The sequence below is a fragment of the Sciurus vulgaris genome (assembly GCF_902686455.1).
Source record: "Sciurus vulgaris genome assembly, chromosome: 4".
NCBI lineage: Eukaryota > Metazoa > Chordata > Mammalia > Rodentia > Sciuridae > Sciurus > Sciurus vulgaris.
The window spans coordinates 6696422-6711443 of record NC_136464.1 but is presented as its reverse complement, the minus strand read 5'-3'; the positions used below and the strand labels follow the sequence as shown (position 1 = coordinate 6711443).

General features: G+C 43.3%; 1 protein-coding gene across 1 annotated transcript; it reads right to left on the bottom strand.

Annotated features, from left to right (window-relative positions):
• Nucleotides 1-3884: 3884 nt before the first annotated feature.
• On the bottom strand, nucleotides 3885-14331 carry TEX36 (testis expressed 36; the record flags this gene model as incomplete). The annotated part of the gene is made up of 4 exons (XM_079136769.1): nucleotides 3885-4943; nucleotides 8516-8596; nucleotides 9220-9351; nucleotides 14281-14331. 4 exons carry the CDS (start codon nucleotides 14329-14331, stop codon nucleotides 4728-4730), a joined length of 480 nt encoding a protein of 159 aa, XP_078992895.1. The 3' UTR covers nucleotides 3885-4727.
• Nucleotides 14332-15022: the final 691 nt, after the last annotated feature.

Genomic DNA, 15022 nt, shown 5'->3' with positions numbered 1-15022 from the left:
TCTTCCCCTATGACCCTATTGTTATTCTCCCCTCAAAAAAAAAACTATTTAAAAAGGAGACTGCACATCCATTAAACATATATATAGAACACTCACAGAAATTGGCCATGCATTGAACCACAAGAACATTCTAAAACTCTCAGTAAACAGAAATCATACAAACCTCAATGGCTGAAAATGTAGAAATTAATCATCAATCAATTAACAGAACATTGACAAAGTAAAAGAACAAACTTTAAAATATACTTTTTAATAGTTTTTGGATTTTAAAAAGAAAGCAATTACAAGGTATTTTTAAATGACACAAATGAACAAAATGAGAGGACCATAATGATGATGGTGTTGACAGTGCTGATGGTGATGGTGGTGATGGTGGTGGTGGTGATGGTGATGGTGGTGGTGGTGATGGTGGTGATGGTGGTGATGGTGGTGATGGTGGTGATGGTGGTGATGGTGGTGATGGTGGTGGTGGTGATGGTGATGGTGGTGGTAGTGATGGTGGTGATGGTGGTGATGGTGGTGATATGGTGGTGATGGTGATATGGTGATGATGATGGTGATCATGGTGGTGATCATGGTGATGGTGGTGACGGTGATGATGATATGTGTATTTGAAAGAAATAGCCTTAGTTACATTTATAATAAAACAGAAAAGACTGAAAATAATTGGGTTCTGCTCTTACCTGGAAAAACTAGAAAAAGAAATATCAAAATAAACCCAAGCAAGGAAATCAGTAAATATAAAAGCATAAATTAGAATCAAAAGCAAAGAACAGGGTGGGGAATGAGAGAGTAATGGGGGAACTTTAGAATATGTAGCAGGAAATGAAAGGGGGGTACAAAAAATGGTAGAATGAGACAGGCATCATGACCCTATGTACACGTATGATTACACAAATGGTATGAATCCACATTGTGTACAGCCATAGAAACAAAATTTTACACCCCATTTGTGTACAAGGAATCAAAATGCAGTCTGCAAAAAATTAAAAGCTAAATAATAATAATAATAATAATTTAAAAAGCAAAGAACAGCAACAAACTGTGGAGTTGATAAACAGTAGAGGCATGTGAACAAATTCAAAATGTCAAAGGATGGGGACATGGTTTCACAGTCCTAAAGAGAAGAAATTAAAACACTGAAAGTGATTACATCCTCACAGAGCAAATGACTTTTTCCAAAAATAAAAATGATCAAAATTAGAAAGAAAAGAAATAAATAGCACCACACAGACCAATTCTCATAAAGTAAAGGGAACAGACGTCTAAGATCTGCACCTGACAACGGCACCAGCTCTGGGAGCTTCCCTGGAGAATCCTGGATACTTGGAATTGGTGTGCACAGAGTGGGAGGGCGGCACAGGAGAGCCAGCTGTCTTCACCCACAGCTAGAGCTACACCAGTCAAACAAAGGCTGCAGGTGAGAAGTTCGCATGTCAGATCCTGAAGTATCCACAGAATTAGTCAGCATGACCAACGGAGACCGACCCAGTACAGTAGAACGGTTCAAGGGTAGAAAACCCATTACTACGCTTCTTACATTAACGGATAAACACACAACATTTATATGATCCTCTCAATAAATGCTAGAGATTGCTATGTCACCCTGTGCATGAACTCTAAGAACTATAACACAAATTTAGACTGATTAAATATCAAAAAAAGTTCTAAGCAAGGCACAAAATCCAGAAATCATCAAGTAAAAGATTCATTCATTTTACTACGTTAAAAAACATGCAGAGCTAAAAATACAGGTAGGTACTGCACCAATGCAAAATGCTAATTGAGGAGGACCTGGAAGGGGAGAATAGAGAGAGGGACCTTGGGGAATTCTGTACTTTCCATTCTTCTTTAAACTTTAGACTAAGAAACAGTCTCTTAATTTAAAATATGTGCATGCTTGCGCATGTGTGTGTGCATGTGTGTATGTGTATGAAACACAGGAACAAAAACCAACAAACTACATAAATTATTTGGAATATGTTTGATTTTAAAAAATACTGTATATAGGCAGATTATTTGAATGACTGAAGAATAATATAAACTAATAGAAAACTAGTGAGCAGTTCACAGCAAGAAAAATAGGATATCTTTTCTATAACTACACACAATGAAAGAGATGTGAATTAAAATTCAGTACCATTTTTAGGCTAACGAATTGGCAAACATAAAGTTTGATCATGCAAGGGTGTAGGAAGATAGGCGCTCTCTTATCCCTCACGTCTCCTTAGCGAAACTGGAAGCTGGAATATAACCTCTTCCAGAAAACTTGACAATATGAACTAAAATGAAAAATCTACATACTCTCTAATTAACAAGTTTATTTTTATAGGTTTACATAAAGAAATGTTCATAGATGGATGCAAATGCTTATCTATAAAGATGTTTACCCCAGGTTGTTTATGGTAGGGAAAGACTAGGAAATTGCCTAGATGGCCATCAGATTATAGGAGATTTAGCACATCCCGGGGCACAAAAAGCATATTTTTTTCAGAAAGTGGATTTTTAAGTGTTAATATGGAATGTCTTGGAAGACATATTCAGAAGTGAGGGGGTGGGAAAATGTCAGGCATCCAGCATGGAAAGGGTCTACTACCCTAGTGTTCCTTAAAGTGAGGAGTGTGTAAGAGAGAGACAGAATCTATTCACAGACTTCCCAGGGAAGGATGCAGAGGTATGAGGGAGGGATTTTTATTTTTATTATTTATTCTTACTTTCTTCAAACTTTTCCCATATACAATATACATACACTTTAAAAATATTTTAGGGCCAAAACAAAAACAAAACAGAAACCTAAAAAACGAATAACATCAGAAAACATTCTTAACTAGATATTAAGTAAAAGTTACCTGTCTGAAAAATAAAATAATCTACAATAAAAGTCAGGTTTCTTGGTGACACATTAGAAGTAGCCCATTAAATCCAGATAGAAAATAAAGATATCCACTGTCCATGATGATGGTTAACATTGTACCCAGGTCCACTCCAATGCGATGAGACGGGGGGAAACAGAAATGTTAGAAATTACACAAAATTGTCACTTTTGCAAATGATTTAATTGTTTCGATAGAAAATCCAGAAAAGAGTCAATTGCAATATTATTAGAACTTAATTTTCATTATTAGAAGATTTTATTTATTGGAAGGTTAGCAAGTGAATAAATACAAGATTCATAAACAAAAATCAATGACTTTCTCACACTTTCACCAAAACCAACCTAAAAGTGCAACTGGAAAAAAACATTGAAATAGCCACAAATTTTCAAAGTATGCAAGAATGAGGATAGGAAAAAACATGTCAGATCTTGTGAGGAAAATTATGAACTTCACTGAAGAATATAAAATAAGATTAATAGGGAGATACACACAGTATAAAGTTGTCAACTTGCCCATAAATTGATGTCTAAATTTGGGAAAATTCCTATCAACTTGGCAGTGGATTTTTTTTTTTACTTGACAAGCTTATTATAAAATTTATGTATAGGAAAAATGTCAAAAATAAACAGGCAAATTTTGGTAGAGAATAACAGTAATACTGCTCAGTTACGGAAGAGAAATAAAAATGACAGTTGTATAGGAAAAGATATCAAACTTTGCCAGTAATTAGAGAAAGGCAAAATAAAAATGACTTTTTTTGTCCTTAAACATTGTCTTTTTTTGTTCTTAAATATCCAAAAGATAAAGTGAAGGGAGAGAAACAGAGCTCACAGATACCATTGGCAGGAGTTAATGGGTCACTCTTTCAAGGACAGTTTGGCAGTAGACTCCAACTGTGTCCCGTCCCCTCCAGCACTAGCCAGATATGTGTTCAATATCTGCTCCTGAGATGGGTGCACTCCAAGAGTGTGATCTAGCATGACACGGAGACATGTCATGATGTCTTGTGACATCATGTCTGACCCAAAAAGTTATTAACAATTCAAATTCCCATCAATAAAAAAAAAAAAAAAAATTTACAAAAAATAGGCTGAGTGTGATGGCCACACCTGTAATTCCAGCTACTCAGGAGGCTGAGGCAAGAGGATCACAAGTTCGAGACCAGCCAGGACAACTCAGCCAGAACCTGTCCCAAAATAAAATTTTAAAAGGTCTGAAAACGTATCTCAGAAGTAAGAGCCACCCCTGTGTTTAATTCCATATGTCAAATAAATAATCACTCTATTTATAGTGACATAACAAGAATGCCAAGATACATGATTAACTATTAAAAGGAAGTTATTGTATGGTAGATATCATGAGACAAAGTTCATGTTCCAATGTTATACATGCACGTACATGTGCAAAGTCATGGAATAAAAACCAGTGTCTGCCTGACTTGGGGGACAAGGGCTGGAGATGTGGTGGAATCGGGGGTCTTTTGCTTCCTCTGCATTGTTTGAAATTACAAAATTAAAACATGACCATGTAGGAAGTGTGTAATTTCTTAAGCTCCCCCAAAGGTAAATGTGACAATTTTAAACGTTTATTTACACGTGTATATAGCTGCACATATCTTACTTTATAAGGATCTGAATGTTTTCCAACTTATTAAAAACCATGAAAGTATTTCAAAGACAGAAGGGTAACATTGGATCAGAAGGCACATGCTTTCAGAATGCCTGGTTAAAAAGTAACATCACAAAATTCTTCAAGAGTCTTCTGGGAGGATCGGGGCTCCCGTAGAAGGGCTGCATTTTTGCCAATAGGGAATTTGTCTTTTGGCTTCTTTTTCAAAAACTCTGTGTAGCTTCACCGGGAAATAAATGTGAAACAGCTCCATAGCTCATTATATCGTCTTGGAAAGCGTCTGAAGTTTGGGATTGTCATGGCCTCCTGGTAGACATAGGATATTCGGTTATTTGAAAAGCCATCGAGACAAGATGGAACATAGTCACATGCCCAGAGATTGAAATTTCTAGAAACGTGTTGCCTTTTATCTGGGGGAATCTTCTTACGTCCGAAACCCTGGGGAAGAATGGTAAGATCAGAGAGAAACATTCAAGATCGTGTAGTTCGAGATTTGCAATGAAACCAGCTACATGATGTGTTATGTTGAAACGCACCCATGCCAAGAGGTCCCCTATGCCAGCCTGCTGAACACCATAAACCCACAACAGCCTGGTAGCGTCTCATTATTGTTCTCACGCTTTCCCGTGCTACCACGGGGACTGGACTTTCAGAGACATGGCAGTCAAAACCAGAGCAAGACCAGCCAGCAATGCCTAGTAACCAGCCTCAAGTCCCAGGGACCTCTGCAGTTCTTTGAACCCCAGTGACTCCTGGGGATCATTTCCCCGGCTGCCTCCCCATCATGCTGCAGGACAGATGCATCTTTCTCAAAGAAGATGGGAGGCTGAATTCCTTCCCAACCCGGGGGTTCCCTGGAAGGAAGCAGGACCTTTGTCTCTGCCTACAGCTTGCTTGTTAATTTGTGGCACCAGACATGGGAACCTGAGAATCATGGTGAACTCAAAGTTGTACATTTGCTTTTATCACAAGTATGTGAAAGAAAACCCTATGTTGACACAATGGGCCAAAAGGAGGTGGCCACTAGATCACCCACACTTCGCATCAGTCCAGGGAGGGGCTCTGTTCACAGGGGCCAGCAGCAGTCAGGTTTGCAGAGTGAAATCAGACCATCCGAGCCGAGCTTCTAAAGGGACAGCAGGTGGCCACCTATATTCTTGAGTTCTACAACCTTGGATGGAAGTGACCAACCTCCAATTCTCTGACTGTGGATTGAAAATATTTTTTAAATTGCATCTGTGTTAGACGTGTACAGAATTTTTGTGTCATTATTCCCTAAACAATACAACAATTACTGACCCTGCATTTACATTGTTTGAAGTCTTATAATTAATCTAGAGATGATTTATAGTGCACGGGAGTGTTGCCGAGGTTATATGTAGACACTACACCATTTACATAAGGGGCTCAAGCATGCTGGTGATTGTATCCTTGGGGTCTCAGAACCAGTCCCTGTGAACACCGAGGGATGAGGTGTGAGGGACTTCCAGGGGCCGTGCAATGGCTCCGATGTAGTCCACAGACCAGCCTGTGGGGCCAGGGCAGCAGGGGGCAAGGGGCAAGGGGCTGTGGAGGGACAAACAAGGTGCTGGACATACCAGCAAAATGAAAAAGATACAGTAGGAAAGACAAAGAGAAAGGGGAAGAGCAGCAAGGAAAACCTGCCATCAAGTCTAAGTAATTGGTGAGTACATTTGTGCTTGAACTTGAGTAAGAATTCACAGAAAGGAAGGAAGGGAAGGTGCAAGAAGGAATGAGAAAGAAGGAGAAGGAGAAGGAGGAGGAGGAAAGGAAGAAGAGGAAGGAGGAGGAAGAAGGAAGAGGAGGAAGAGGAAAAAGAACAAGAGAGGGAGAGAGAGAGAGGGAGAGAGAGAGAGGGAGAGAGAGAGAGAGAGAGAGAGAATGACGCTACAACTGAAATTGCAGGTTGGCCCTCCCTGGGGAAACCAGGTCTGTGCTTCCATCTCCAGGCTGAAGCCCTGGTGTGGCACCTCCAGGAGCCAGAGAGGCCAGCCAGAGCCACCAACAGCCCCAGGAAGGGACGTGCAAAGATAAGCACTCAAAGACCTGCCTTATCCTTGGGGAAGAGCTAGAGATAGCTGTTTCTATCATCAAAATAATATGATATAAATATGTTTATTAAACATGTGTACTTGAAGGTAACTACTATAGAAAAGCAACAGAAATCAAAGGGAGCAAATAAGTTCAATCTAGCAAAATCAGAAGGGGGTGGGGAGAAAGAATGGAGACCTGCCCTGATAAACAAGAAACACGAGAGAGGACAGAAACAAAACCAAAAACAAACCATCATCATAATGTCAATGGGTTAGATTCTTATATGAAGAAACAAAAATTCTTGGATGCCGTAAAAAGCTCTGCTATACACTATGTATAACAGAAGACAAACCCAAAGCAATCTCACCGAAAATGATGAAGACAAAGGCGCGCAGCCTAACACAGATAACAGGCATGGGTACCCCGCAGACAGGTGGAGTCCAGGCCGGGGCGCTGAGGCCCCTCAGAGGCGCCTGCGCACAGGTGGGTGGGCGAAGGCCACCATGAGACCAGGAAGATCAGGGGTCTTAGGCTGAAAGACGGGGTCAGGCAAAACCAAAGCTGTTTAGAAATTCAAGGATAATTCTAGAGGCACAAACTGGCAGATCAAACCAAAAACTAAGAACAAGAAAGATTTCAATAACAAGTCATGAATTAATAAAGAACTTTGTAACTAAAAGGGGAAATAATACTATTTTAAACACTGATTAAAAAAACACTTTAAAATTACTCACAAAGATAATTTCTATAATTGAAAAAATTCAAAATCACAGATTGTGCTCTATAAACTTATTATTGCCCATAAAACTAGGTAGCAGCAACATATAGCAACTTTGACAAAATTCTAACCATCTAGAAAATTCAAAATACTCTTATATTTTTTAGTTAAAAAGGAAATTAAAAATTAAATCATAGACTATTTAGGAGCACATAATGATAACTTAATTAGAAGGAACTTTGAGATGTAGCCAAAGCAATAATCTGAAGAACATTCATGGTTTTTATAAATTTATTAACCAAAAATTACAACTGAAAAAATTTCTAAAATAATAGTATTTTAAGAGATATTATACCACTAAATTGAAATGAATTATATAAAATTCAGTCAAATACATCAGCAAAATCTACACAAAAGGAGGTAGAATGTTTGAATAGATTAATTCTCAAGCAGAAAAGGAAAAGGTAGTAAAACTTATTCCAAAAGGTGACAGGACACAGGCATACTGCAGTAGCTACTGAACACTTGAAATCGGGTATGTAAAATACAAACTGGATTTTAAAGACAGATTGGATTAATTAATTGATATATTATTAAAAATTTGTTTATATTGATTACATATTGAATTGATAATTTGGGGAAAATATTGTGTTAAATAAAATGTGCAAATTCTCCTTGACATATATTCTGATAAACCTGTCGGAAGTTGAAAAATTTGTAAATCAAACCATCCTAAGTAGGAAAACATTAACTTCACCTGTTTCTCTTTACTTACTATAGCTACAAGAAAACTTAAAATCACATATGCAACTTGCTCTATATCCCTGTTGCACAGTGCGTTTAACCACCACTAACAAGTGCTAGCCGGCTTTAAGTTCACCAATGATGGGGAATTCACCACCTTTAGAGAAAAAACAACTCCACGTGCTCTGAAGTCCTTCCTTCTGTTATGTTAGCTCCTCCCTCCTGGAGAGCCTAGCTCTGCCACCCAGAGACATGCACACCCCTCCTTCCCAGGACAGATCGTCACAAGAAAGCTCCCAAGGGAAGGGCACTTTGAGAAGCAGGACAGGCGCAGAGGTGTTTCTTGCAACCTGTTCTGAGTCTTCTTTAAGACCCCACTCTGTTTGGACCTTGTTCAGTTTTGGGGTCAGTCGTGTCCCCCCACAGGCCTGTGAAAATCAAGAGCCCTGAGGTTACTCCCTGTGTTATCAGTCATTTGGAAAGAAATACTCACGGAGTCGAGGTAGTATCCAGAGTTCTCAAAACTGTGGCGATTGTCGTGCACAGAGAAGGGGAAGCTGTTCTTCGCTGCTTGCTGGAGGAGGTGAAAAGGCACTGTCAGAACTCTGGGGCACTGTAACACTAGATTATGACAGGAAGAGGGCCCACGGGGCACAGCGTCTCAGGGAGACAACTAGACCCGCCCCAGCCAGCAGCAAGGGCTCAGGAACGTGGCGGGCATGGGAATGTGGCGGGGGGTGGGGGGTGGCATGTCAGGGATCTGAAACTTAACCTTATTGCCAATTTTCTGAAAATCAGAAAAATCCTCTTTCCAAACACCTTCTTTGGGTACAGGTTCACAGAATAAAAGCTGAAAAGGAACTGTGGTCACATGGGCCAGCTTCTTTAACCAGTAAGGATCCCAGAAGACCAGAACCCTGGCCTGGTGGCCTAGCACCATGCCAGCCCCTCCCCATGCCACCACAGCACCTCTGAGTTGCTCCTGAGCTGGCCAGGAAGGCAGAGTGGGGGCCAATGAACCAAGGGCACCACCTGAGATGACTCTGGAGGAGCTGGGCTCACTGTGGACCAGTAGGCAGCCGCTTTGACAGAATACCCAGCCTGGCACAAGGACCCAGCAGGAAGTGGTCACTAGCGAGTTCCTTGCAAGGCAGAACTGCCTGGAGAGTCACAGCTTGCGACTGCAGCCCGACTCACCTCCTCCCGGACTTTGTATATGGGTGGCAGCTTCCCCTCCACTCGCCCAGATGAATGTGGATAATGAGGCTCTTTCAAAGTAGCACTTGTGATGGATTCTGGAGTCTTCTGTGTTAGTCCAACATGCGGGAACTGGAAATCAGCACACACCCTGATTAGAACTGGACCCAAGACAGTAACCAAGGCTCAGGGTCTCCTCCGTGAAGTGATTGAAGTGCAGCTTGGGTGCTTCTGGCATGCAGTGGAAATGGGATAATTTGGTAATTCTCAAGTATTTTGTCCAAGACAAAAAAAAAAAAAAAATTGAAATGGCCCAGATCCATCCCTGCGGTTGTCTCAGGCTACAGGGGCCACCCTGCCTTGTGGGAGCCTGGGAACGTTTCCATGGTCTGGTGAGGAGGCGCGTGGACCCTGGAGCGAGCACCTGCACACCGGGAGACTGCGCCTGAAACAGGCTCTCCAGACCCCACTGCCAGGGAGCTCCCACGTAGGAGCCCATCAGAGGGATGGGCCGACCTCCGGCCATGCGGGTGGGAGGTGGACCTGAGGGGAAGGCGAGGGGGAGGACAGCGACTCTCACGGTGGTGTGAGGCAGCAGAGGACAGGAGAAGTCAAGGAGGGAAAGAGGGGAGGAGAAAATGAGGGAAAAACAGGACGAGGAAGGTTATTTGGGGTTGCCCCCAGCCCTTCCACAACAGGAAGAAAGGGGCAGAGCGAGATTGTCCTCACTAGGGCCTCGGCCGACACTCCGGGAAGTTCTGGGCACAGGTCAGTCCTTCAAAGTTGCCTTGAGTTGGGGCTAAGGGGCCCTGGCCTTTGCGGGCTTGGATTGATCCCCGGGTGACCTTGAGGAAGCAGGCTCTTTGGTCATGGGGTCCTAAGTTGGTCTTGGCAGCTGGAGCAACGGTCCTTCTTTCCTGAAGGCAAGCACGATCAGCACTGGGTACCCCAGTAGCTCACTCTAGTTTTATTTGAATGGCACCTCTTAAAAGCCACCCCCCAAAAAATGAACGTTCATAGAGGGATCTCCAGGAGAAGAAAACAAATGGAAACCAAAGTCAGGAAAAGAGGAGACGCAACACTAGGTGGGAATTCCCACAAAGGGAAGAGGAAGCGTCCACAGTGGCTGGGGCCCCGGCTACAGACTCAGAGGGCCTGCGTGCAGGCCAGCTCTCTCTCTCCCGCTATGTAGAGAGAACTCTCCAGGTCTCCACTTCGTTATCTGAGAAGTGGGAATAATAGTGCCAACTCAACAGGGTAGATTTGGTTAAAGGAGAAAACTCAGGTACCAGATAGTGCTCTATAAAGGTCAGCAGGTTCTATATTCATGCACAGCTGTCCCCTTCCTTGTCCCCAACGCATGGCCATTGTCTTGGGTCAGTCCCCCTTTCTTCCCTGTTGGAGTATGACATTGGCCAACTCTGTGATTCCCTTTCCACCCTCTCAAGCCACAACACAAGTGTATATTCAGGAGGATGTGATGAATGTCTGCACAGGGTGTGTTCAGTAGGTTACATTTGTGTAAAAAGGCCCAGTGATATGTTACAAGTGCTATGTATGTGAGAGGGGGGCATGTTCTCTGCAGCCACAAGAAGTAAGTCTCTAGAGGACACATGGCAATGGGTAGATCTTTTAAATGCAGGGCAGAGTGGGAGGAATAAAGAAATAGAATGAGATATACCAGCCATCACCATTGATGTGAGTAGACCATCCACAAACACAAAACCACATGCTGGTTGACAAGAACACATGGAAAGAGAAGAACTCCCACTGAACACATTTAATGGCTGCCTGTGGGTGAGGGGAGGGGAAATGGGGGTCAAGGGCACTATGCCTGTCTGTGCCTCTCTGTGCCCAGACTCTCCAGAGAACACATTGGGGACTGGCCACTGGGCCCTCTGAGGAAGGGCCCCAGGGAAGGGGCAACTTCCTCTCCACTGACCACCACTGTGCATCATTTAAGTGTTTCCTAACTAACTTGTGTGTATTACATTGTCTTTTTTCATCAAAAAAATAAATGTATTTGTTTCCATTGAGAAATCTAATACATACTCCCAGTTTTCAAAACTCAAACGATAAAGAAAAACATGGAAAATAAAACACCCCTGAGCTCCTATGGCCCTTTCCCCTTAACTCTGTGAAGACCACCCCTTCATGATCCTACACAAATGTGCATCTATGTGCATGGATGACCTGACATGATATGATATGATACGATACATGACATGATATTGTGGATAATTATTTTATCAGTCTGACTTCCAAAAGCTGTGGATACCTTTTCATGTCTTGGTACTTTTATGTATTAGTACTTCTGCTCACTCTCTTCACCCCAACTGCACCCCATGGTGGTACTGAGCCCTCACATGACAACAAACGCGTGTACACATTGAGAGTTCTACTGTTTTACAGATCAGAGACTCTGTATCATCTTGCTTTTGCCATTTAACAATAGACGCTAGACTTCCAGTCAACTCACATGCGTATGTTTCTAGCTCATTCCATGTTCTATATTTCAAATGTTTTTGAAGGTAAACGTAGTAAATACAAAGGAGCTCCAAGCTCACTGCCTTCCCCTTGCCCTTCCTCAGGTATGACTAAGCCCCACCGCACTGGGGGAAGTTGGGGCCGCCTGTTCTGACATCAGGAATGATTGCTCTCTCCCTGTAAATGACAACTGACTTGAGTTCATTTGTATTCTGCAAGTCTGTGGACTAAATCGCTATAAAAAAAAAATGGCTCTAGCATTTTAATTTCACTCTTTTAACATATATATTTAATGGCTATAACATGATAGCTGTGAAATAAACCCTTCTGTTAGATATTGTAACCGTGAAATATAGCTTTTTAACTAGTTGGCGATGAAATTTTTGCTGCATTCAATCACTCAATGACTGAAATATTAAATAGGAAAGTGAAAGTATGTGGAAAAAGCCTTTGCTATGCCACGACAGCCAGATTACAGCCAGCAAGGTCAACTGCAAAATGACTGTCACCTCTAATGTGGCAATTATTGTCCTCCCAAATGGGCTGCTGCTGACTCAAAGCCAACCATTTCTTTAATTTTCTCAACTCGTCTACAAGTTACTTTGGGAAACTTCCTGATCAGCAATATTCTTTTTATACTCTTAGGTGCTGACAGCAGAAAGGACTCATGCCAAAGACTCAAGTCAAACCCTGGGGGAGAGTGACCTTCCACCTAAAACCCGGGCACTAGGCTGCATTCCTGGGCTCTCGACTAGAGAATGAAATGAAACGTGGATTCTCGCTTTCTCTTGACTCCATTTGAAATGACAATGTGGTTATTTAGAAAACACCTCCCTAGACTCTCTGCAGCCATGTGACCCAGTGAGCCAGAGGCAAGTGTGCAGGGTCCAGCTCCTGGGAAAGCAGAAAGGACAGCCTTACTGCCAGGCGCCTTGTCTTTTCTGTCCTTCGATCTCCCTGTGTTTTCTTTCCCGGGCTGTGGACTCTGCCTAGAGTTGGAACAGCCCTGCTCTAAGGACAGCAGAACACAAGGACAGAGAACGTGGGCCTCTGAGGACTCCGGGCAGTTTCCCAGCCCTGCATCCCTGCACCCCTACTTCGGGATTGTAGTTACTTGAGAAATAGAAACTCTCCCTGATAAGACACTATAGTAGCTTTTTATTCAGGCAAACATAATCTTAAATGATATGTGAGTGATAGAAAAGTAGCTTTTTGTATTTTTCTCTTCACAGGAAATTAGTATCATATAGTTGATACTATTTCCCATTTAGAGTTCAGTTTCTTCCTGATCTCAGACTCTTATTCTAACCTACATTTAGATTGATTATATATTTTAATTTTATTTCTACTTATTTTATTTTGTATATTTTCCATATATTACTTCCAATGTCAGTGAAATGAAACAGGGTATGCAGTGTGTGTGTGTGTGTGTGTGTGTTGCTGGGGTTGAAACCCAGGGCCTTGTGCAAGCTGGGCACCAGCCTTACCCTGAGCACTTCTGAACACATCATTTCATTAACCCTACCATGGTACACCACGCTCCCATTTTACGGGTAAAGAAACAGATCAGACTATTAGTCTTAGTTCAAGGTTATGTCTGACTGGCTACAATCAGTTTTTTAAAGACTAAGGACCCAAATTTGCCAAGGTCTTTCTATTTTTCTTTTCTGCTTTAAACAAACAAAAATGTAACTGTTTTCTGCACATTGCTGCTCTGAAAGAAGTCAGCCAAGTTTTTCCTTGGGTTTTGCCTCTCCCGTGAGTGTTGGGGAGAACCAGGACAACCCTCTGCTGCCGGGATTCCCCTTAAACTTCCTTTTGTGAGTGAGCTGTGGCAATCAGAAAGGGGAAATACCTGTCAGACCTGGAGTGCACACATCAAAGAGCCAAAAAGAGAAGCCAGGGTCCACAGCACTAGCCACACACAGGAGGTTTCCTGAAGGTGCTGGAAGGGCAGACACCCCCTGGGCCATATGGGGCTAGGACAGAGGGGTCCTGCTGGCAGGTTGCCTTGAACCCAGGGGTTTGGGAACAGCCTGAGCAACATTTAAAAAGTGGGGAGGGGCCTAAGGCCACGCACAAAGCTGGGAAGGGGAGGTTTCCCGATGACAGAGAGGGGTGGACGTGCACTCAGGACTCTGCTGGCTTCCTAGGGTGGGCCTGAGGGAAATCCCAGAGGACAGAATTTGTTTAGGTGTCTAGTATCATGTTAGCTTCTTCAACAATTCTTACCAAGTGTGTCTTGTGCATTAGATCACGTTCCAGGCTTTGGGGAAACATCAGTGAGCAAAAGAGACCAAGGTCCCAGCCCCATGAAGCTTATGCTCTAGGAAGCAGAGACAACCAGAGCCGGCTGCCTAGCGGGCAGCCACTCGGTCCCCACGTGCCAGGAAGTCTACACGCGTTCTCCAATTCTCCTATGAATGCAGAGACTCCCACTGCACAGAAGGGACTGAGGCCAGTGGAAGGAGCTTGTCAACGCTCAGGCTGCATTAGCGGAAGGGGCTCTGCAGTCCTCTGTCCCCTCGACCACACCGGGTGGCACGAGAAGTGTCCGGAGGGCGTGTCTCTTACCCATGTTCCGTCCTTGTCTAGCGGGGGGTTGAAGCGTCTCCCTTTGGGCATTCTCTCCAGAAGCCCAAGGGGCGAGGTTGGCGCCCTCACCTTCCGGGATCCCAGAAGCTCCAGGCTGGGGGGAGCCACGCCCCTGATCTTCCTGGGCGTTAGTCCTCAGCCTCTGCCGGGAGGGGGCCCGGGTGTCACTGTTGTCATGGAGCCACCATCACAATGGGTGGCCAGTCTTCGAAGCCCCTGAGGAGTCCTGTCTCTGGTTCCTTGCAGCTGAAGTTCCCCAAAGTACCAATCAGAGAGCGGGGGAGTCCCAGGGAGAGGTCAAAAGGGGAGGGCAAGGTGATCTTGGGGTAATGGAGAACATTTTGCACCTCAGATTCCTGGAACCAATAATATTTGAGTTGACATCCCCATAATAACCCCCATCTGACCTCTTAGTTGTAAGTCCTGGGGAGAGGACAACCCGTCCACATCAGGAGCACTTCTGCGCCAGACCCCATGCCTGCTACTGTCTCCTTCCATGGCTGTCCCTGTGTCCCAGCTAAGATCTAGCTTAGGACACACTCATGGTGCTCTCTCCCGCCTGCACAGCATGGAGGCACAGGAAGTAACGTTCCTGAATAATTATTATATGCCAGGAGCTGCGCTAAAGGAGACGACACTTCCCTGTGTTTTCCTTTTCTTTTTTAATGTTTTATGTCATAGATGGACACAATACCTTTATTTTGTTTATTCATTTATGTGC